At 43.1% G+C, this 19,095-nt stretch overlaps 1 protein-coding gene across 3 annotated transcripts in view; it reads right to left on the reverse strand.

The window, feature by feature from the left end:
• The window catches only part of LOC118361564 (supervillin-like), a 138,948-nt gene that overhangs the window by 89,121 nt on the left and 30,732 nt on the right, over window positions 1–19,095 (reverse strand). The window contains exon 1 of one of the 3 annotated variants that reach the window (XM_052483267.1): window positions 4,547–4,568. The exons of the other annotated variants lie outside the window; for them this stretch is intronic. Coding sequence (XP_052339227.1) covers window positions 4,547–4,553 — 7 coding nt within the window. The 5' untranslated portion in view covers window positions 4,554–4,568. Of the gene's footprint in view, window positions 1–4,546; window positions 4,569–19,095 lie in introns of those variants that run through there. 3 annotated transcript variants of the gene reach the window in all.

The following is a 19,095-nucleotide window of genomic DNA, read 5'->3' on the forward strand; positions in this document are numbered from 1 at the left end:
ATAGAAAGTCAATTCTAGATTCAACTTTGGATTTGAGATGCTTAAAGTGCATCTGGAAGGAGAGTTTACAGTCTAGTCAGACACCTAGGTATTTATAGTTGTCCACATATTCTAAGTCAGAACCGTCCAGAGTAGTGATGCTAGTCGGGCGGGCGGGTGCGGGCAGCGATCGGTTGAAGAGCATGCACTTTGTTTTACTAGCATTTAAGAGCAGTTGGAGGCCACGGAAGGAGTGTTGTATGGCGTTGAAGCTCGTTTGGAGGTTGGTTAAGTGTCCAAAGGGCCAGATGTATACAGAATGGTGTCGTCTGCATAGAGGTGGATCAAATAATCACCCATAGCAAGAGTGACATTGATATAGAGAAACGAGTCGGCCCGAGGGTTGAACCCTGTGGCACCCCCATAGAGACTGCCAGAAGTCTGGACAACAGGCCCTCCGATTTGACACACTGAATTCTGTCAGAGAAGTGGTTGGTGAACCAGGCGAGGCAGTCATTAGAGAAACCAAGGCTGTTGAGTTTGCCGATAAGAATGTGGTGATTGACAGAGTCAAAAGCCTTGGCCAGGTCGATGAAGACAGCTGTACAGTACTGTCTTATCGGTTATGATATTGTTTAGGACCTTGAGCGTGGCTGAGGTGCACCCGTGACCAGCTCGGAAACCAGATTGCAGATTTGTTCAATTGGCTTTTGAAGACTTTAGAAAGGCAGGGCAGGATGGATATAGGTCTGTAACAGTTTGGGTCAAGAGTGTCTCCCCCTTTTAAGAGGGGGATGACTACAGCCGCTTTCCAATCTTTAGGAATCTCAGACGATACAAAAGAGAGATTGAACAGATTAGTAATAGGGGTTGCAACAATAGCGGTGGATACATTTAGGAAGAGAGGGTCCAGGTTGTCTAGCCCAGCTGATTTGTAGGGGTCCAGATTTTGCAGCGCTTTCAGAACATCAGATGTCTGGATTTGGGTGAAGGAGAAACAGGGGTGGGGGCTTGGGACAGTTGCTGCAGGGGGTGCAGAGCTGTTGGCCGGGTAGCCAGGTGGGAAGCATGGCCAGCCGTAGAGAAATGCTTATTGAAATTCGATTATCATGGATTTATCAGTGGTGAGAGTGTTTCCTAGTCTCAGTGCAGTGGGCAGCTGGGAGGAGGTACTCTTATTCTCCATAGACTTTAGTGTCCCAAAACAAGCGGCAAAAGTGAGGGACTTATTTCTGGAGAGATGGATCATTAAAAGTAGAAGCTCGAACTGTTTGGTCATAGACCTGGATAGTAAGCCTGCAGAGTTCTGTCAATCTCTGCAGTAGAAAATGTAATTGGGGATGGAAATTTCAGAAATTTGTGGCCTTAATATGCCAGGATTCAGACACGGCTCGGACTTCAGGGTTGGCGGAGTGTGCTAAAGCAGTGAATAAAGCAAACTTAGGGAGGAGGCTTCTGATGTTAACATGCATGAACCCAAGGCTTTTACGGTTGCAGAAGTCAACAAATGAGAGTACACACCGGGCCTGGGTTAACCTCTACATCACCAGAGGAACAGAGGATGAGTAGGATGAGGGTACACCTGAAGGCTATAAGAACTGGTCGTCTAGTGCTTTGGGAACAGAATAAAAGGAGCAGATTTCTGGGCGTGGTAGAATACATTCAGGACATAGTGTACAGACAAGGGTATGGTAGGGTGCGAATACAGTGGGGGTAAACCTAGGCATTGAGTGACGAGAGGTTTCATCTCTGGAGGCGCCAGTTAAGCTAGGTGCGGTCTCTGCATGTGTGGGGGGTGGCACAGGACTAGGGGCTCCGCAGTAAAATAAAACAATGAGAGCTGCCCTAAACAACAATATTCAAGGCATATTGACATTGGAGAAAGGCATAAAGCAACCACAGGTGTTGATTGGGAGAGCTAAGACAACAACAGGTGAGACAACGGGTAAACAGCTAGGCCAACAACAACGGGCAACTGGCGATGAATGGGCAGAGAGGGTCAGTTAGCTACACACAGGCCCTGCGTTCAAGGCTGGGGCCGACAGGTAAGCAAAATTAAGTACTGTGTTAATGAACAGTCCAGCAGGCATCAGCTGAGTGGCCGAGTGATCATATGGTCCAATGAGCAGCAAAGGTGAAACAGGGAGCCTTTCGGTAGTCGATTACTACATAAGGCGAGCGGGAGACACGGTGTTCAGGAAGCTAGCAGGCCGGGGCTAGCAGATGGATCAACACCAGCATCTACGACGCGGAGGCCGGTTGAGCGCACATCGGCCGAATTACGTCAGCAGACCAGTACTCTCTATAAAGGAAAGGTATTATGTTATGAGAACTTATTGTAGCCTGTCTTTTTATTATAGCTAGCTTAATTTCAGTCAACTGCTCATGCTGAGGTCAGGCCCCCATTCAACGTTAGCTTCTAGCTTCATCCTTCTAGCTAGGTAGTTCTAGCTAGCTACCTGGCTAATAGCCAGAGCTCTTGAGCTACCATTGGGGGATGTCTGTTGACTACAACAGGAGTTGAGGGATGTTAAAATAATTTCCACTGTCAGCGGTCTCCCTCTGCTACTTGCCACTGTAGGTCCGGGCTGAGTCGGTAGTTCGATTCACCTCTCGGTACTTGAATTCCATAGTGCCAAATTCAAGTACTTTAAGCACCTTGTGCAAACCCTGCACAAAGCAGATGAACATGGCATCATGCCAAATATTAATTCAACTTTAGGGATTGTTGGAGGATACTTATCTAGCTGGCTAAAGTTACTGTAAGGGCCTTAGACCACTGTCATTTGGGAGGCCAGAGTCCACTTTTATAAACACTATACTGAAACTCCCATCTCAAACCACAGTAACTGTCAGTCTGACTGTGTAAATTAACCAACAGACCAACCTAGGACTGGGCAATATGGCCTAAAACTCATATCTACATTTTTTCTAACTTTTGGGGCGAGTCACGCTACATCAATTTTAATGGTTCTCTAAAGCTTTGTTGTGCAATTAAAATGTAAAATATGCTTCATTTAAAACAGCAATAATCTAATTGAATTCAGAGCTTGTGAAATTAACCATAAATTGTTTTACCAGCTTTTTTGTATTACAGCACTGATCTGGGTTTCAAGTTTGTCAATATAAATTATAAGTTTGTTACAAATTTCTGTCCGTCTCCAACTGTTTGACCAGCATGCTAGCCTGTCCACTTTGTTCAGAGGATGAAATCAAGTGGCCTACCTTATTTCTCAGAATGGGAACAAGTTGCCATTTCCTTATATAAATAGTTGTATGCTTATTGCAAATGTATTTTTTATTTTTTTGTTATTTAAAAAGACTAAAACAGCTAGTATAAAAATCTTTGAATACCGCTAGCTATACGTAGTACCGTAATGCACACGTGACAAACAGAATGAAATGTCCATTGCTACATCCATTTTAGTAGTGTCTGCACGAAACTTGAGGAGTTGAAACATAAACAGGGTATGGTTTGAAAGGTTAACTTCTCCTCTATTAAATTACAATAATGTACCCATGTGTTTTGGTGTCCATATGACCAATTCTGTTGGACCAAACCTCAAATGCAAACAGCAAGAGGGAGAAGTGACCTCATCCGTTTTTGTGAGTGGTAGGTGCTTGGGCGAAAGATGTGAAGCGAGAAGGTTTCACTCTCAACAAAATCAGTCCAAAAATAAGCACAAAGTGTTTCTATGCGCTTATTTTGAACATAAGCTTGTCGATTTCCTTCCCGCCTTTGGGACAACGACTCCCATTGTTAGGGTGGGGACATAGAATGACGAGATGCTCATACAGATCTCTGGTGTAAATGGAAAGGTGCACAGCACCGCAGTAGCGAACAAGAAATTTAAATTTTAGTTATTTGGCAGGCACTCTTACACAGAGTGACTTACAGGAGCAATTAGGGTTAAGTGCCTTGCTCAAGGGTACATCTGCAGATTTTTCACCTAGTCAGGGATTCGACAGAGCAACCTTCCGGTTACTGGCCCAACGCTCTTAACGGCTAGGCTACCTGCATGAGAACACGCGGCCATAAACGCTCATGAAAACGAAAATTGATTCTGCGATACAGGCATTAGGAATATCACACAAAAACAATTTCATTCTATAAATCCCCCAAACCTACATCAACCCCCCAAAACAGACACTGAAGAGATAAGGCTTCGAAGAGTCTGGTGCTTACAAAGGGGGACAGAGAAAGGGAGAGTGTGTTCGGGAGCCATGCGTGTCAGAGCCCCTTATCTGAACAAGTTTCAATGCTGACAAGTTTCAATGCGCTCTTTCCCCTCTCTCGTCGCTCTAATTTCCCTAGCCACCTCTCACCCCCCCCTCCCCCCTCATCCCCTCCCCCCTCTATCACCTACCACCCTTACCCCTCTCTGACCTAGTTACACAAACCATATCCCCTTTCCATCCCGCCCGGAGTAACCACAGCAAATAAATGAGGATTTACACTGCATTACCAAGCAGATATGTCAGTGGAGGATATGACAAAACACAGAGAAAGAGGAAGGGGGCCAAAAGAGACTTTTGTGCCTGGCAATCCGGAGCCACTGAAGCCTACCTTTCATGATGCCCTCCCTCTTCTGAGTGAGCCCGTGTCTGCGCTGTAGATCTCGTTCCTCTGACAAACAGCCTCCACAGCCATATGGGACCAGAGTGGGGCGAGAGAGAGAGGCAGGCAGGGTTGGAGTGGAACCAGTCACATGACTATCAGACTGGGGGAGACAGTAACTGCCGGTTCTCAGTTCCTGGTTGCGCCCCAAGTGGCACCCTATTCCCTATATAGCGCACTACTTACAGTGCACTACTCTTGACCAGGGCCCATAAAGGGAATAGGGTACCGTTTGGGACAACCCGTGGCAGCCAGGGCTCCCCACCAGTAACCACAGCCACCATGACCCACAAAGCCACGGGGCGGAGACTGGGTTTGGCGGTGACAGGAAAAGGTTGGCCTATGGTCACCCGTTTGGACAACAGCCAGTCAGAGTCCCTTATAGCACCATATTCCCTATATAGTGCACTACTTTTGACCCGGGCCAATAAGGGTGATGTAATATATAGGGAATAGAGTGCCATTTGGGACACTGACCAAGTCTGCATGTCCCAGGCCCAATAAGACCCTGGCCTAAGAAGAATCAACAAATCAACAAAGGGACTCCGACTGATACCAGGAGCATGCATGATTCAGTTGACAAATCAAAATGATCTCAGTGAAAGGAGGAATATGGGTCAACTGTAAGAGAAGAGCAAAGCAGAGGGACAGTAAAAAGAGGAAAACAATGTTCCCACATGGAATGATGCCAACACCTAACTGACACACACAAATAGTCAACTCACTATCCTGTAGTAGACGGTCAGATGTGAACAAAGCTTTTCTTTCAGGTTAAAGGTCAGAGGTTAAGTGGGGTCTGTTAAAAAAAATCCACATTGAAATAATTCACCTGAATTGATGAGATAAATAGAATGATAAGTATATAACAATATGCAGCAGTTTATTATCCTTTAAACAACTGGTTTGATGGTTGTAGCCATCAATTGTCCAATTATCAATCACCCATAAGCAAACTTATATTATTTCAAACTTCACATTTCTCTAGTATTGGCTACTTATCCTAATGAACGATAAACAAAATGCCTGCAATCGGTGATTAGTATGGTCGGTGTTGATAATTTTTGGTTTACCGTACCAGCGCTCTCTCAGACAAAAGTTGAGGTCACTTAGAAATGTCCTTGTTTTTAAAAGAAAAGCATTTTTGTCCATTAAAATAACATCAAATTTATCAGAAATACAGTGTAGACATTGTTAACGTAAACTACTATTGTAGCTGGAAACGGCAGATTTGTTTTTTTCATGGAATATCTACATGGGCTTAGAGGCCTATTATCAGCAACCATCACTCCTGTGTTCCAATGGCACATTGTGTTAGCTAATCCTAATTGATCATTAGAAAACCTTTTGCAATTATGTTAGCACAGTTGAAAACTGTTCTGATTAAAGAAGCAATAGAACTGGCCTTCTTTAGACTAGTTGAGTATCTGGAGCATCAGCATTTGATTACAGGCTCAAAATGGCCAGAAACAAAGACCTTTCTCACAAGTCCTCAACTGGCAGCTTCATTAAATAGTTCCCACAAAACACCAGTCTCAACGATAACAGTGAAAAGGCTACTCCTGGATGCTGGCCTTCTAGGTAGAGTTGCAAAGACAAAGCCATATCTCAGACGGGCAAATAAAAAGAAGAGAACAAGATGGGCAAAATAACAAACGCATACAGTTGAAGTCAGAAGTTTACACACAACTTAGCCAAATACATTTAAACTCAGTTTTCACAATTCCTGACATTTAATCAGAGTAGAAATTCCCTGTTTTAGGTCAGTTAAGACCGACACTTTATTTTAAGAACATGAAAAGTCAGAATAATAGTAGAGAAAATGCTTTATTTCAGCTTTTATTTCTTTCATCACATTCCCAGTGGGTCAGAAGTTTACATACTAATTGAGTGTATTTGGTAGCATTGCCGTAAAATTGTTAAACGTTTCAGGTAGCCTTCCACAAGCTTCCCAAAATAAATTGGGTACATTTTGGCCCATTCCTCCTGACAGAGCTGGTGTAACTGAGTCAGGTTTGTGGGCCTCCTTGCTCGCACACGCTTTTTCAGTTCTGCCCACAGATTTTCTATAGGATTGAGGTTAGGGCTTTGTGATGGCCACTCTAATATCTTCACTGTTGTCCTTAAGCCATTTTGCCACAACTTTGGAAGTATGCTTGGGGTCATTGTCCATTTGGAAGACCCATTTGCGACCAAGCTTTAATGTTTCAATATATCCACCTAATTTCCCCCCCTCATAATGCCATCTATTTTGTGAAGTGCACCAGTCCATCCTGCAGCAAAGCACCCCCACAACATGATGCTGCTACCCCCGTACTTCACGGTTGGGATGGTGTTCTTTGGCTTGCAAGCCTTCCCGTTTTTCCGTCAAACATAAAAATGGTCATTATGACCAAACAGTTCTACTTTTCTTTCATCAGACCAGAGGACATTTCTCCAAAAAGTGACAATCATTGTCCCCATGTGCCGTTGCAAACCGAAGTCTGGCTTATTTTTAATGGCGGTTTTGGAGCAGTGGCTTCTTCCTTGCTGAGCAGCCTTTCAGGGTATGTTGATATAGGACTCAATTTACTGTGGATATAGATACTTTTGTATCTGTTTCCTCCAGCATTTTCACAAGGTCCTTTGCCCTTGTTCTGGGATTGATTTGCACTTTTCGCACCAAAGTACATTCATATCTAGGAGACAGAACACATCTCCTTCCTGAGCAGTAAGATGGCTGCGTGGTTCCATGGTGTTTATACTTGCGTGCCATTGTTTGTACAGATGAATGTGGTACCGTCAGGCATTTGGAAATTGCTCTCAAGGATGAACCAGACTTGGTCTACAATTTTTTGTCTGAGGTCTTTGCTGATTTCTTTTGATTTTCCCATGATGTCAAGCAAAGAGGCACTGAGTTTGAAGGTAGCCCTTGAAATACATCCACAGGTACACCTCCAATTGACTTAAATTATGTCAATTAGCCTATCAGAAGCTTTAAAGCCATAACAAAATTTTCTGGAATTTTCCAAGCTGTTTAAAGTTAAAGGCACAGTCAACTTAGTGTATGTAAACTTCTGACCCACTGGAATTGTGATACAGTGAATTATAAGTTAAATAATCTGTCTGTAAACAATTGTTGGAAAAACTACTTAGGCCATCTACTTTGTGTATGACACAACCGCCAAAACTATAGTTTGTTAACAAAACATTTGTGGAGTGGTTGAAAGAAGAGTTAAAGACTCCAACCTAAGTGTATATAAACTTTACACCACTCGAGCCGAAGTTTAGTATTGTGCATGGTGATCTTAGGCTTGTATGCAGCTGCTCTGCCACAGAAACCTATTTTGTGAAGCTCCCGACCAACAGTTTGTGTGCTGACGTTGCTTCCAGAGGTAGTTTGGAACTCAATAGTGAGTGTTGCAATAGACAGAATTGTTTTGCTCTACACTGTTCAGCACATGACAGTTGTAATGGTGAGTGGTTGTCTTGGGGGTAATGGTATTTGTGCCTCTAACTTTCTCACTCATTGTTCACGATTCATTCAGGACTATCCATAATCATTAAGGATGGAGTAAGAAGTCTACTTAAGTCACATTAGAAATACCAGCCCTCTTGTGTCTCACAAGCAGTGTTTGTCCCAAATGACATCATTTTTCCCTTTATAGTGCACTACTTTTGACCAGAACACACTAAATAGGGAATAGGGTACTATTTGGGACACAAGCTCTATCTGTTAAAAAAAAAAAAAAAAGAAGTTTTAAACAGCCCTCTCGTGCAGTAAGTAACCGTGTGGATAAACAAGCACGAAAACTGCATAAGCATCTGACACTGCACAGGACTTCATCCTAATCTTCAGGCAACAGTTTGTCAAGGACAAAGTCTAAGTAGCAGACCAAAACATACAAACATTACTATGTATGGTTCTGTAAAATTGATTAAAAGTTCAAGAGTTTGGATTTGTTGTGTTAATGAAGCTTGGATAGGACCATGTCCTACAGCAACACATCATTCCCATGTGAGCAGGAGGGAGCATGTATCAAAACACTCACTCACTCACACAAACACACATCTGGTATCCCGATTATTTTGTGTGTGAATGCTTTTCTTTAAAAGGCAAACTGTTAGCTCAACGGTGGCAGGGAACCAAGGATAATGATGAGCAGGGCCAGGTGGGGGTGTGTGCATGTGTGTCTCAGCATGAGTCAGTGCAGTATGCAGCTACTCAATCAAACAGGTATTCGGTGTGTCAGTCAGACCTTAGTCACTTAAAGCCTTGTTCACACTGCAGGCCTTAATGCTCAAAATCGGTTTTGTTTTTTCCAAATCAGCTATGGAATACTGACTGAACAAAGAGCAAGTTACAAGTGACCAAATCAGATTTGTGTGTGTGTTGTTCAGACAGCAGTCATTTGGCTATGCTAGTTGTCATAGTAACGACAGGTGTGTGTGCAGTGGTGTCGGATGATTGGTGGTGGCGCTCGTGCTTCCCATCACACAGAAGTTGTGTAGCAAGCTATGGTGACAATTCCTGCCATGGACATTTCCCAGTTGCTTTGAATGTTCAAAATCATAGGGTAAGAACACGTAAAGCCTAAAAGTATAAAATGATCCAACTTACAAAACAAGTCCTTTTCGGCTAGCCGCAGCAGTCAACTAGCTGGCTGTTCAGCTTTCTAGCACATTCACCAATTTGTTTGTAAACAAGCGAGTTGCTACCACATGCTCTTGTCTAACTGTCAGAGTAGCTAGCTAGCAAGCAATAAGATACGCAAAATAGTCTAAAAGCCAATTATGGCCAAATAAAACCGATTTGACAGTTCAGAATAAATCACATGGCAAGAATCAGATTTGTATCCACCTTTCAACCACCTACGGTCTATAAATTATATTCATCCATCCTCAACAGTAGGCTAATAACATTCATGTTTTTCGTAAATCCAGAGCCTGTAATGGATCATATCCTCCCCGTCTGTACAATAGTCAGAAATAGATCACACAAAGACAAGCCTACTTTTGCATGTTTCATTGATTTGCAGAAAGCTTTTGATTTTGGAAAGTGGAAGCTTTTAGCCTGTAGTTTGTCAAAGACTGGGGTTGATGGGAAATGTAATCACGCAATCCAGTCTCTTTACAAAGTACCAATCGCTTGGGTGCGTGTTAATGTTTCCGACACCCTCGTGTGTAAAACAAGACGCCTTATCACCGACTTTGTTTGAAATTAAACAGCTAAATACTGGAGTAAGATATGAAACACAAAGTATCCTTTTGATGGCAGAAACGGAACAAGACCTGCAGAAAATCTTAGTGTGCAGTCAATTGGTGCAAAAGATGGTGACTCATGATCAACCAGACAACAACAAAAAAAAAAAAACATTTTAGAAAACCAGGTACTAGGAAAAGTGTTTTCCCCGTTTTGTTGAAGACATTCTTGAGTTTACTAGCAATTGTAAATTAACTCACGTGTGCCCTGTTCTGGACTATCCAGCAGGGGTGTGGGGTGCTAAGAGGTGTCTCAAAAACAAACATGTCCATAACAGAGCAGTACGTTACTTTTTAGGTGTTCACAAGTTTGCACCTACACTTGCAATAACTGGGACATGGGCTGGGAACCCTGTGAGGTGAGATGGAAGGAGTTAATGGTGAGACTTCAGAATAGACTGTTGGGTATGCCAATTGCCAGGATAGCCAGTAAAGTTTTACAATGGTATCTATCCATAGCAGTCTGGGCAACTGAAATGACTGACCTTTTTCAACAGTGTGACTGAACAGCTGTACAGAAAACTAATTAATGGAGACATGGATATTTAAACTGATGCTATATAAACATTTTTAAAAATAGTTGTAGATTAATCATAAATTCATGCATGAGAGATGTATCTGTACAACCTTCCTAAAAGCAAGAGATCCCTATGTGCACATTAAGATCAGGGATATTGCCCCTGCATATTGAAACAGGTCAGGACTGTGGTGAAATGTAATTACTATGACCTCAAAGAAATACAGAATGAAACTCATTTCATCCTCTATTGCCCTTTCTACCACGATATATGCTTGCTCTTATTCCAGAAAGCCCACCAGTTATACCTTGGCATTATGTGGCTGAGCCATGAGGAGAAACTGAAAAATGTTTTTGTCCATTGTGTATTTCCGTTTGCAGAATATTTAGATGAAGCCTGGAATAAAATAAAAAAGGGCTACCTATACTGATACAAATATTTAGCTTCTATGTGGCCAATGGCACGTGTGTATATAGATTCATGTGGGGGAGAGGCCTACACACAATTTTATTTTTGCCAGACTGGGTTCAAAGGCCTTCTGTATTTATTGGTTGTACTTCCACCCCTTTTTCGTGGTATCCAACTGGTAGTTACAGTCTTGTCCAATCGCTGCAACTCCCCTACGGACTCGAGAGAAGCAAAGGTCGAGAGTCACGCATCCTCTGAAACACGACCCTGTCAAATCGCACTACTTCTTGACACACTGCCAGCTTAACCCGGATGCCAGTCGGAGGAAACACCTTCCAGCTGGTGACCGAAGTCACATGGGAGTCGCTAGAGCACGAAGGGATAAAGAAATCCCAGCCGGCCAAACCCTCCCCTAACCCGTACGACGCAGAACCAAATTGTACGCCGCATCACGGGTCTCCCGGTTACGGCTGCTGCCTCTTTTCTGTATTTATTCATCTTTGTGTTTTTTTTACTGCTCTAAGGATAGAATGGTTTGGATAACTATCATTATCTTGATTTTTTAATTTTTTATATAAATTACTTTATGTGATGCGCACTGCAGAGAACACCCAAATAATGTATAGCCGTAAAGAAAATGGTTAAACCTATAATTTTGATATCATGATGGCCTGTCTTTGCATCCATAGCTCTATGAATTTGAGAGTGGTTACATATCTCCAGGCCCATCCCTCAGCCTTTTAACCAAAACAGAGGCGTCGTCCGCTTTGTCATCGTTCAATTAACTTTAAGTCAAATTTCAATTTAGTCAAGCATTGATGTCAATAGGAGACCAAGTGAAAATTAAACTTTAGATCCGCCTTGGACTCTCAGAGCACTGGTCATGAAGGAGGACTAGATCCATTCCCCATGCCACACTGATGGCTAAAAACAACAAAACATGCCTCCGGTTTTAGTGGGGAAGCACCGCATTTCAAAATCTCCTCAAGCATGCAAGCTAAGTTCAAAACACTTCCAAGGGCCACAAATCACTAATACCACAAAATGACATGGCCCCAATCTGCTCCTCATTTAGCTGAGATGGATGAGAGGAGAAGTGTTTATTTATCTATCCAGGTTGTAAGCAGGCTTGAATAGTCCTGATGATGGAACGGGTGGTTTGGGGAACTTGATGTTATGATTTGGGCAGGCAGACTTGCGGCCAGCTGAGCAGCGGGTGCCTGTGAGAATCTTGTCAGCAGATATCTCTCAAAGCTGTGTGGGTCTGCCCGCTGTCTCTCTCCTCTCATTTGTCAGCTTGATCCAATGGTTTTGGCAGTGTTGAGAGTGTAGAACAGCAAAAGTGTTCCAATAATTTTGTCATTGAAATTGGCTACAAAACTTGGGATTGCGACTTGGATTCCCTTGGTCTCTATGCACTCATGTGCACAACTTTAAATTGTCAAGACAGTGCCTTCAGAGAGTATTCATACCCCTTGACATTTTCCACATGGTTTTATTACAGCCTGAATTCAAAATGGATTAAATAGATTTCTCAACTATCTACACACAATACCGGTCAAAAGTTTAACACACTCAAGTTTTTTTTATATTTACTATATTGTAGAATAATAACGAAGACATCAAACCTATGAAATAACACATGGAATCATGTAATGATAATGGCGCCAGAGGAGATGGCTGCAGTCTTACGACCTCCTAACCAATTGTGCTATTGTGTGTGTTTCCGCGTAATTTGTAACATATTTTGTACATAAATGTTTCTGCCACCGAAAAGAGCTTCTAGCTATCAGGACAGCGATTACTCACTGCGTACCTGTGAAAAACCTTTTCTTTAACGAGTTGGACGGGAAGGATTGACTTCAGACGCCCAACAAGGCCCTCATCCCCATCATATGCAGGAAAGAGAGATATCGGGGACAGAGATCTGAGTGAGGATCTGAGGATTCGATGACGAGTGGGTGATGCGCCTTGACCATCGGTCGTATTAGTCAACGTAAAATCATTGGATAATGAAATAGATGAGCTACAAGCATGTGCATCCTACCAACGGGACAGTAACTAATATCTTATTTTGTTTCACCGAGTCGTGGCTGAACGACGACATGAATAACATACAGCTGGTGGGTATTACGTTTTTTCCGGCAGGATAGAACAGAGGCCTCTGGTAAGGGGTGCCGGTCTATGTATATTTGTAAACCGCCGATGCACGTAATCTACTGGAAGTCTCAAGGTTTTGCTCACCTGAGTTAGAGTATCACATGATGCACAATTGAGAGCTTCCTGTCTGGCTGTATCACTGCCTGGTACGGCAACTGCACCGGCCACAACCGCAACGCTCTCCAGAGAGTGGTCCGGTCTGCACAACGCATCACCGGGGGCAAACTACCTGCCTTCCAGGACACCTACAGCACCCGATGTCACAGGAAGGCCATAAAGATCACCAAGGACATCAACCAACAGAGCCACAGCCTGTTCACCCCGCTACCATCCAGAAGGCGAGGTCAGTACAGGTGCATCAAAGTTGGGACCGAGAGACTGAAAAACAGCTTCTATCTCCATCAGACTGCTAAACAGCAATCACTAATTCAGAGAGGCTGCTGCCTACCCAATCACTGACAACTTTAATAAATGGATAACTAGTCACTTTATACAATGCCACTTTAATAATGTTTACATATCTTACATTACTCATATCACATGTATATACTGTATTTTATACCATCTATTGCACCCTGCCTATACCGCTCGGTCATCCATATATTTATATGTACATATTCTTATTCCATCCCTTTAGATGTGTGTATTAGGTAGTTGTGGAATTGTTAGATTACTTGTTAGATATTACTGCACTGTCGGAACTAGAAGTACAAGCATTTCGCTACACTAGCATTAACATCTGCTAACCATGTGTATGTGACCAATGCAATTAATTTGATAAGCTGTAGACCACACCATTTACCAAGAGAGTTTTGTATATTCTTCTTAGCTGTTGATCTACCACCCCAAACCGATGCTGCCACTAAGACCGCACTCAATGAGCTGTATACGGGCGTAAGCAAACAGGAAAATGCTTACCCAGGTGGCACTCCTAGTGGCCGGGGACTTTAATGCATGCGAACTTAAATCAGTTTTACATCATTCGTACCAGTAAGTTAAATGTGCAACCAGAGGGAAAAAATATTTTAAAATAATAATAATAATCAACTCTAGACCATCTTTACTCCACACACAGAGACGCATACAAAGCTCTCCCACCATTTGGAAAATCTGACCATAATTCTATTCTCCTATTTCCTGCTTACAAGCAAAAACTAAAGCAGGAAGCACCAGTGACTCGGTCAATAAGAAAGTGGTCAGATGAAGCAGATGCTAAGCTGCAGGACTGTTTTGCTAGCACAAACTGGAATATGTTCTGTGAATCTTCCGATGGCATTGAGGAGTACACCACATCAGTAAATGGCTTCATCAATAAATGCATCGATGACGTCGTTCCCACAGTGACCGTACGTACATACCCCAACCAGAAGCCATTGAGTACAGGCAACATCCACACTCCGCTAAAAGGTAGAGCTGCCGCTTTCAAGGAGCGAGACCAACTTTCCCTATGCCCTCCGACGAACCATCAAACAGGCAAAGCATCAACATAGGTTTAAGATTGAATCGTACTACACTATCTCCGACACTCGTCGGATGTGGCAGGGCTTGCAAACTATTACAGACTACAAAAGGGAAGCACAGCGGCGAGCTGCACAGTGACACAAGCCTACCAGATGAGCTAAACTACTTATATGCTCACGTCAAGGCAAGTAACACTGAAACATGCATGAGAGCATAAGCTGTTCCGGACGACTGTGCAAATGCTCTCCGTAACCGCTGTGAGACCTTTAAGCAGGGCCTCTGGGCCAGACGGCTTGCCCAGTACGTGTACTCAGAGCATGGGCTGACCAAGTGGCATGTGTCTTCACTGACATGTTCAACCTATCCCTGTAATACCAACATGTTTCAAGCAGACCACCCTAGTCCCTGAGCACAAGAACACTAAGGTAACCTGCCTAAATTATTACCGACCCGTAGCACTCACGTCTGTAGCCATGAAGTGCTTTGAAAGGCTAGTCATGGCTCACAACACAACATTATCCCAGAAACCCTAGACCCACTCCAATTTGCATACCGCCCCAAGAGATCCACAGATGATGCAATCTGTATTGCACTCCACACTGGCCTTTCCCACCTAGTCAGAAGGAACACCTATGTGAGAAGGCCATTCATTGACTACAGCTCAGTGTTCAACACCATAGTGCCCTCAAATCTCATCACTAAGTTAAGGACCCTGGGACTAAACACCTCCCTCTGCAACTGGATCCTGGACTTCCTGACGGTCCGCCCCCAGGTGGTATGGGTAGGTAACAACATCCTCCAAACTGATCCTCAACAGGAGGGCCAGAGGGTGTGTGCTCAGTCCCCTCCTGTACTCCCTGTTCACTCATGACTGCACGGCTAGGCACGACTCCAACAACATCAAGTTTGCCGATGACAACAGTGGTAGGCATGATCACCGACAAGACCATCTACAGGGAGGTCAGAGACCTGGCCGTGTGGTGCCAGGACAACAACCTCTCCCTCAACGTGATCAAGAAAAAGGAGAGGATTGTTGACTACAGGAAAAAGGAGGACTGAGCACACCCCCATTCTCATCAACAGGGATGTAGTGGAGCAGGTTGAGAGCTTCATGTTCCTTGGTGTCCACATCACCAGCAAACTATCATGGTTCAAACACACTAAGACAGTCGTGAAGAGGGCACGACAAATACTATTCCCGTTCAGGAGACATTTATTAGATATTTGGCATGGGTCCCCAGTACATCAGTTGGGCCAAGCTTCCTGCCATCCAGGACCTCTATACCAGGCAGTGTCAGAGGAAGGCCCTAAAAATTGTCAAAGACTCCAGCCATCCTAGTCAGACTGTTCTCTCTGCTACCGCACGGCAAGAGGTACCGGAGCACAAAGTCTGGGTCCAGAAGGCTTCTTAACAGCTTCTATCCCAAGCCTCCTGAACAGCTAATCAAAGGGCTACCCAGACCCCTCTTACACTGCTGCTACTCTGTTTATTATCTATGCATAGTCACTTTAACTCTACCTACAGATTACCTCGACTAACCAGTGCCCCCGCACCACCCCCTGTATATAGCCTCGCTACTGTTAAATTACTGCTGCCGTTTAATTATTTGTTACTTTTATTTTCTATTTTTTTTACTGTTGGTTAAGGGCTTTTAAGTAAGCATTTCTGTCACGTTTGTTATAAGGATCAGACCAAGGCGCAGCGTGGTATGCGTACATTCTTATTTATTGAAAGAATGAACCACTGAACAAACGAACCAAACAAAATGTGACGCTATAGAAACGAGTGCTGACAGGCAATGAAACATAGACAAGATCCCACAAACACCAAGGGGCAATGGCTACCTAAATATGATCCCCAATCAGAGACCACAATAAACAGCTGCCTCTGATTGGGAACCATATCAGGCCACCATAGACATACAAATCACCTAGACCTACAAAAACTAGACATACAAAAAAAAAACTAGACAATACTAAACTAGCGTACCCACCCTAGTCACACCCTGACCTAACCAAAATATAAAGAAAACAGATCTCAGGTCAGGGCGTGACAATTCCACTGTAAGGTCTACACCCGTTGTATTCGGCTCATGTGACAAACATTTGATTTGATTGTGACCAAGTGTTAATCAAATATATTTTATATTTGAGATTCTTTAGAAGTAGCCTCCCTTTGCCTTGGTGACAGCTTTGCACACTATTGGCATTCTCTCAACCAGCTTCACGGAGGTAGTCACCTGGAATGCATTTCAATAAATAGGTGTGCCTGGTTAGAAGTTAATCTGTGAATTTCTTTCCTTCTTAATGCATTTGAGCCAATCAGTTGTGTTGTGACAAGGTAGGGGTGGTATACAGAAGATAGGTCTATTTGGTCCATAGAATGGTTTCCCCCTAGCATTTTGCCTGTGCTTAGCTCGATCACAAGCATACCCATAACATGAAGCAGCCACCACTATGCTTGAAAATATGAGGAGTGGTACTCAGTAATGTATTGGATTTGCCCCAAACTTAAAACTTTGTATTCAGGACAAAAAGGTAATTGTTTTCCCACATTTTTCAGTGTTGGAAAAACCAATTGTCATACTTGAGTAAAAGCAGATACTTTAATAGAAAGTTTCTCAAGTAAAAGTAACCCAGTAAAATACCTAAGTAAAACACTGCGTAAAAGTCTAAATGTAAATGCTAAAATATACTTAAGTATCAAAAGTATAAATCATGTTGGAGTGTGGATAGCCAGGGGCACACTCCAACACTCAAGACATAATTCACAAAAGATGTGTGTTTACGGAGTCCACCAGATCAAAGGCAGAAGGGATGACCATGTGTTGTCTTGATAAGTGCGTGAATTGGACCATTTTCCTGTCCTGCTAAGCATTCAAAATACAGGTAAAATGTATGGAGTAAAAAGTGCATGATTTTCTTTAGGAATGTAGTGAAGTAAAAAAGTTGTCAAAAATATAAAAAAGGTAAAAATACACCAAAAAAAACTGTGTTAATGTATTTTTACTTATGTACATTACACAGCATGAGGAAACCCTGGTTTAGTCTACTTTCCACCAGACACTGGGAGATAAATTCACCTTTCAGCAGGACAACCTAAAAAGAGGTCAAATCCACACGAGTTGGTTACCAAGAAGACCGTGAACTTTCCAGACTGGCCAAGTTATGGTTTTGACTTGAAAATCTATGGCAAGACCTGAAAATGGTTGTCTAGTAATGATTAACAACCAATTGACAGAGCTTGAAGAATTTAAGATAAAAATACAAAATGGGTAAATGTTGCACAACCCAGGTATGGAAAGCTCTTAGAGACTCGGTTATCGGTGCCTACGGTGATTCTGACACTCAGGGGGTTGACTACTTATTTAATCAAGGTAGTGTTTTATTTTTTGTACAAATGTCAGAGTATTTAGTGTAGATCGTTGACAGAAATACAATTAAATACATTTTTATTCCACTTTGTAAAAACAAAATGTGGAAAAAGTCAAGGAGTGTGAATACTTTGAAGGCACTGTAAATCAAGCCCACTATTTGAAAGTGATGCTGTCAGCAGTGGATGAATATGGCTGAACCATTCAGCCATTGACAGAGAGAGAGAGAGACACAGAGTGGAGTCCATTAAGTGTCTTCTCTCTGATCCTGTACACTCCTCTCTGTAGTCTCTCACTGACCCGACAATTAGGACAGTCACAGACGACCAAGTAGCTGTGTACAAAGTACAAACTAGTGTGTATGTGTTCAGGACTGCAATAGAATAGTGTGGACTGGGCAATAGCGCTAGGCCCCAGTCAACATATGATTTTTTTTTATTTTTTAAGTCGAACTCCATATATAAACCCTCAGAAATTTATTGAGTAAAACCCCAATGTTTCAGCATCACTGTGCCTTCAGGGTTAAATAGAATCAGTCAGATGGCTGAGATATTGCACAATAACAATCCATTTGGTCAGTTAAGTCTCCTGGGTATTTGTGTTGTCACTGAAGAAATAAGGGGCCAATTTTTCAACCTTGGGGGTCACACTGAGGACCGGGGGACGGGTTTGCCAAGATCCCTTCAGTTCAGGAGAGGTAGAGAGAAAAAGAGCGAGAGAGAGTAAGGAAGAGAGAGCGAGGATGGAGAGGACTGCCAATTACCACCAGTAAAAACAAGCATGCAGCCATTTCCAGTTCCCTTCATGTTGTTAAAACTAACAGACATTCACTCAGCAGAGGGAGCGAGACAGAGTGAAATATGGATGGAAGTCTTTGGCAGCCCACCTCATGGCTGTGTCCCAAATGACACCCCATGTACTGCAATACTTTTGACCAGAGCCTTTATGGACCTTGATCTAAAGTAGCTAACTGAATAGGGGTAATTTGGGACGCAGCCCGTGTCTTTGTCATGTAGTCCTGCCTCGCTCTACCTTCCTTCGAGGAGAGGAGCGGCCCTTCAAACACAAACAGTACACCGTCCACACAGTGCTGCCGGCTACTACTACACAGTTAATGGTGTGAGAGAGACAGAGAGAAAGATGGAGCACAAGAACAAGAACTGACAATCTAGGGAAGGAAGGTGATGAACGGAAGGAGGGAAATAGTGAAACAGTCAAGGCGAAGAGGAATGCATGCATAGTTTCCTGCTAAAGCAATGATCCCCTGTTCCTAGGAGAGAACGTACAAAACAGGAACATAGATTGAGAGAACAGGGAATTCCCTAAACCCCCCCCCCCT

This window comes from Oncorhynchus keta, chromosome 28 (assembly GCF_023373465.1).
Source record: "Oncorhynchus keta strain PuntledgeMale-10-30-2019 chromosome 28, Oket_V2, whole genome shotgun sequence".
Taxonomy (NCBI): Eukaryota; Metazoa; Chordata; class Actinopteri; order Salmoniformes; family Salmonidae; genus Oncorhynchus; species Oncorhynchus keta.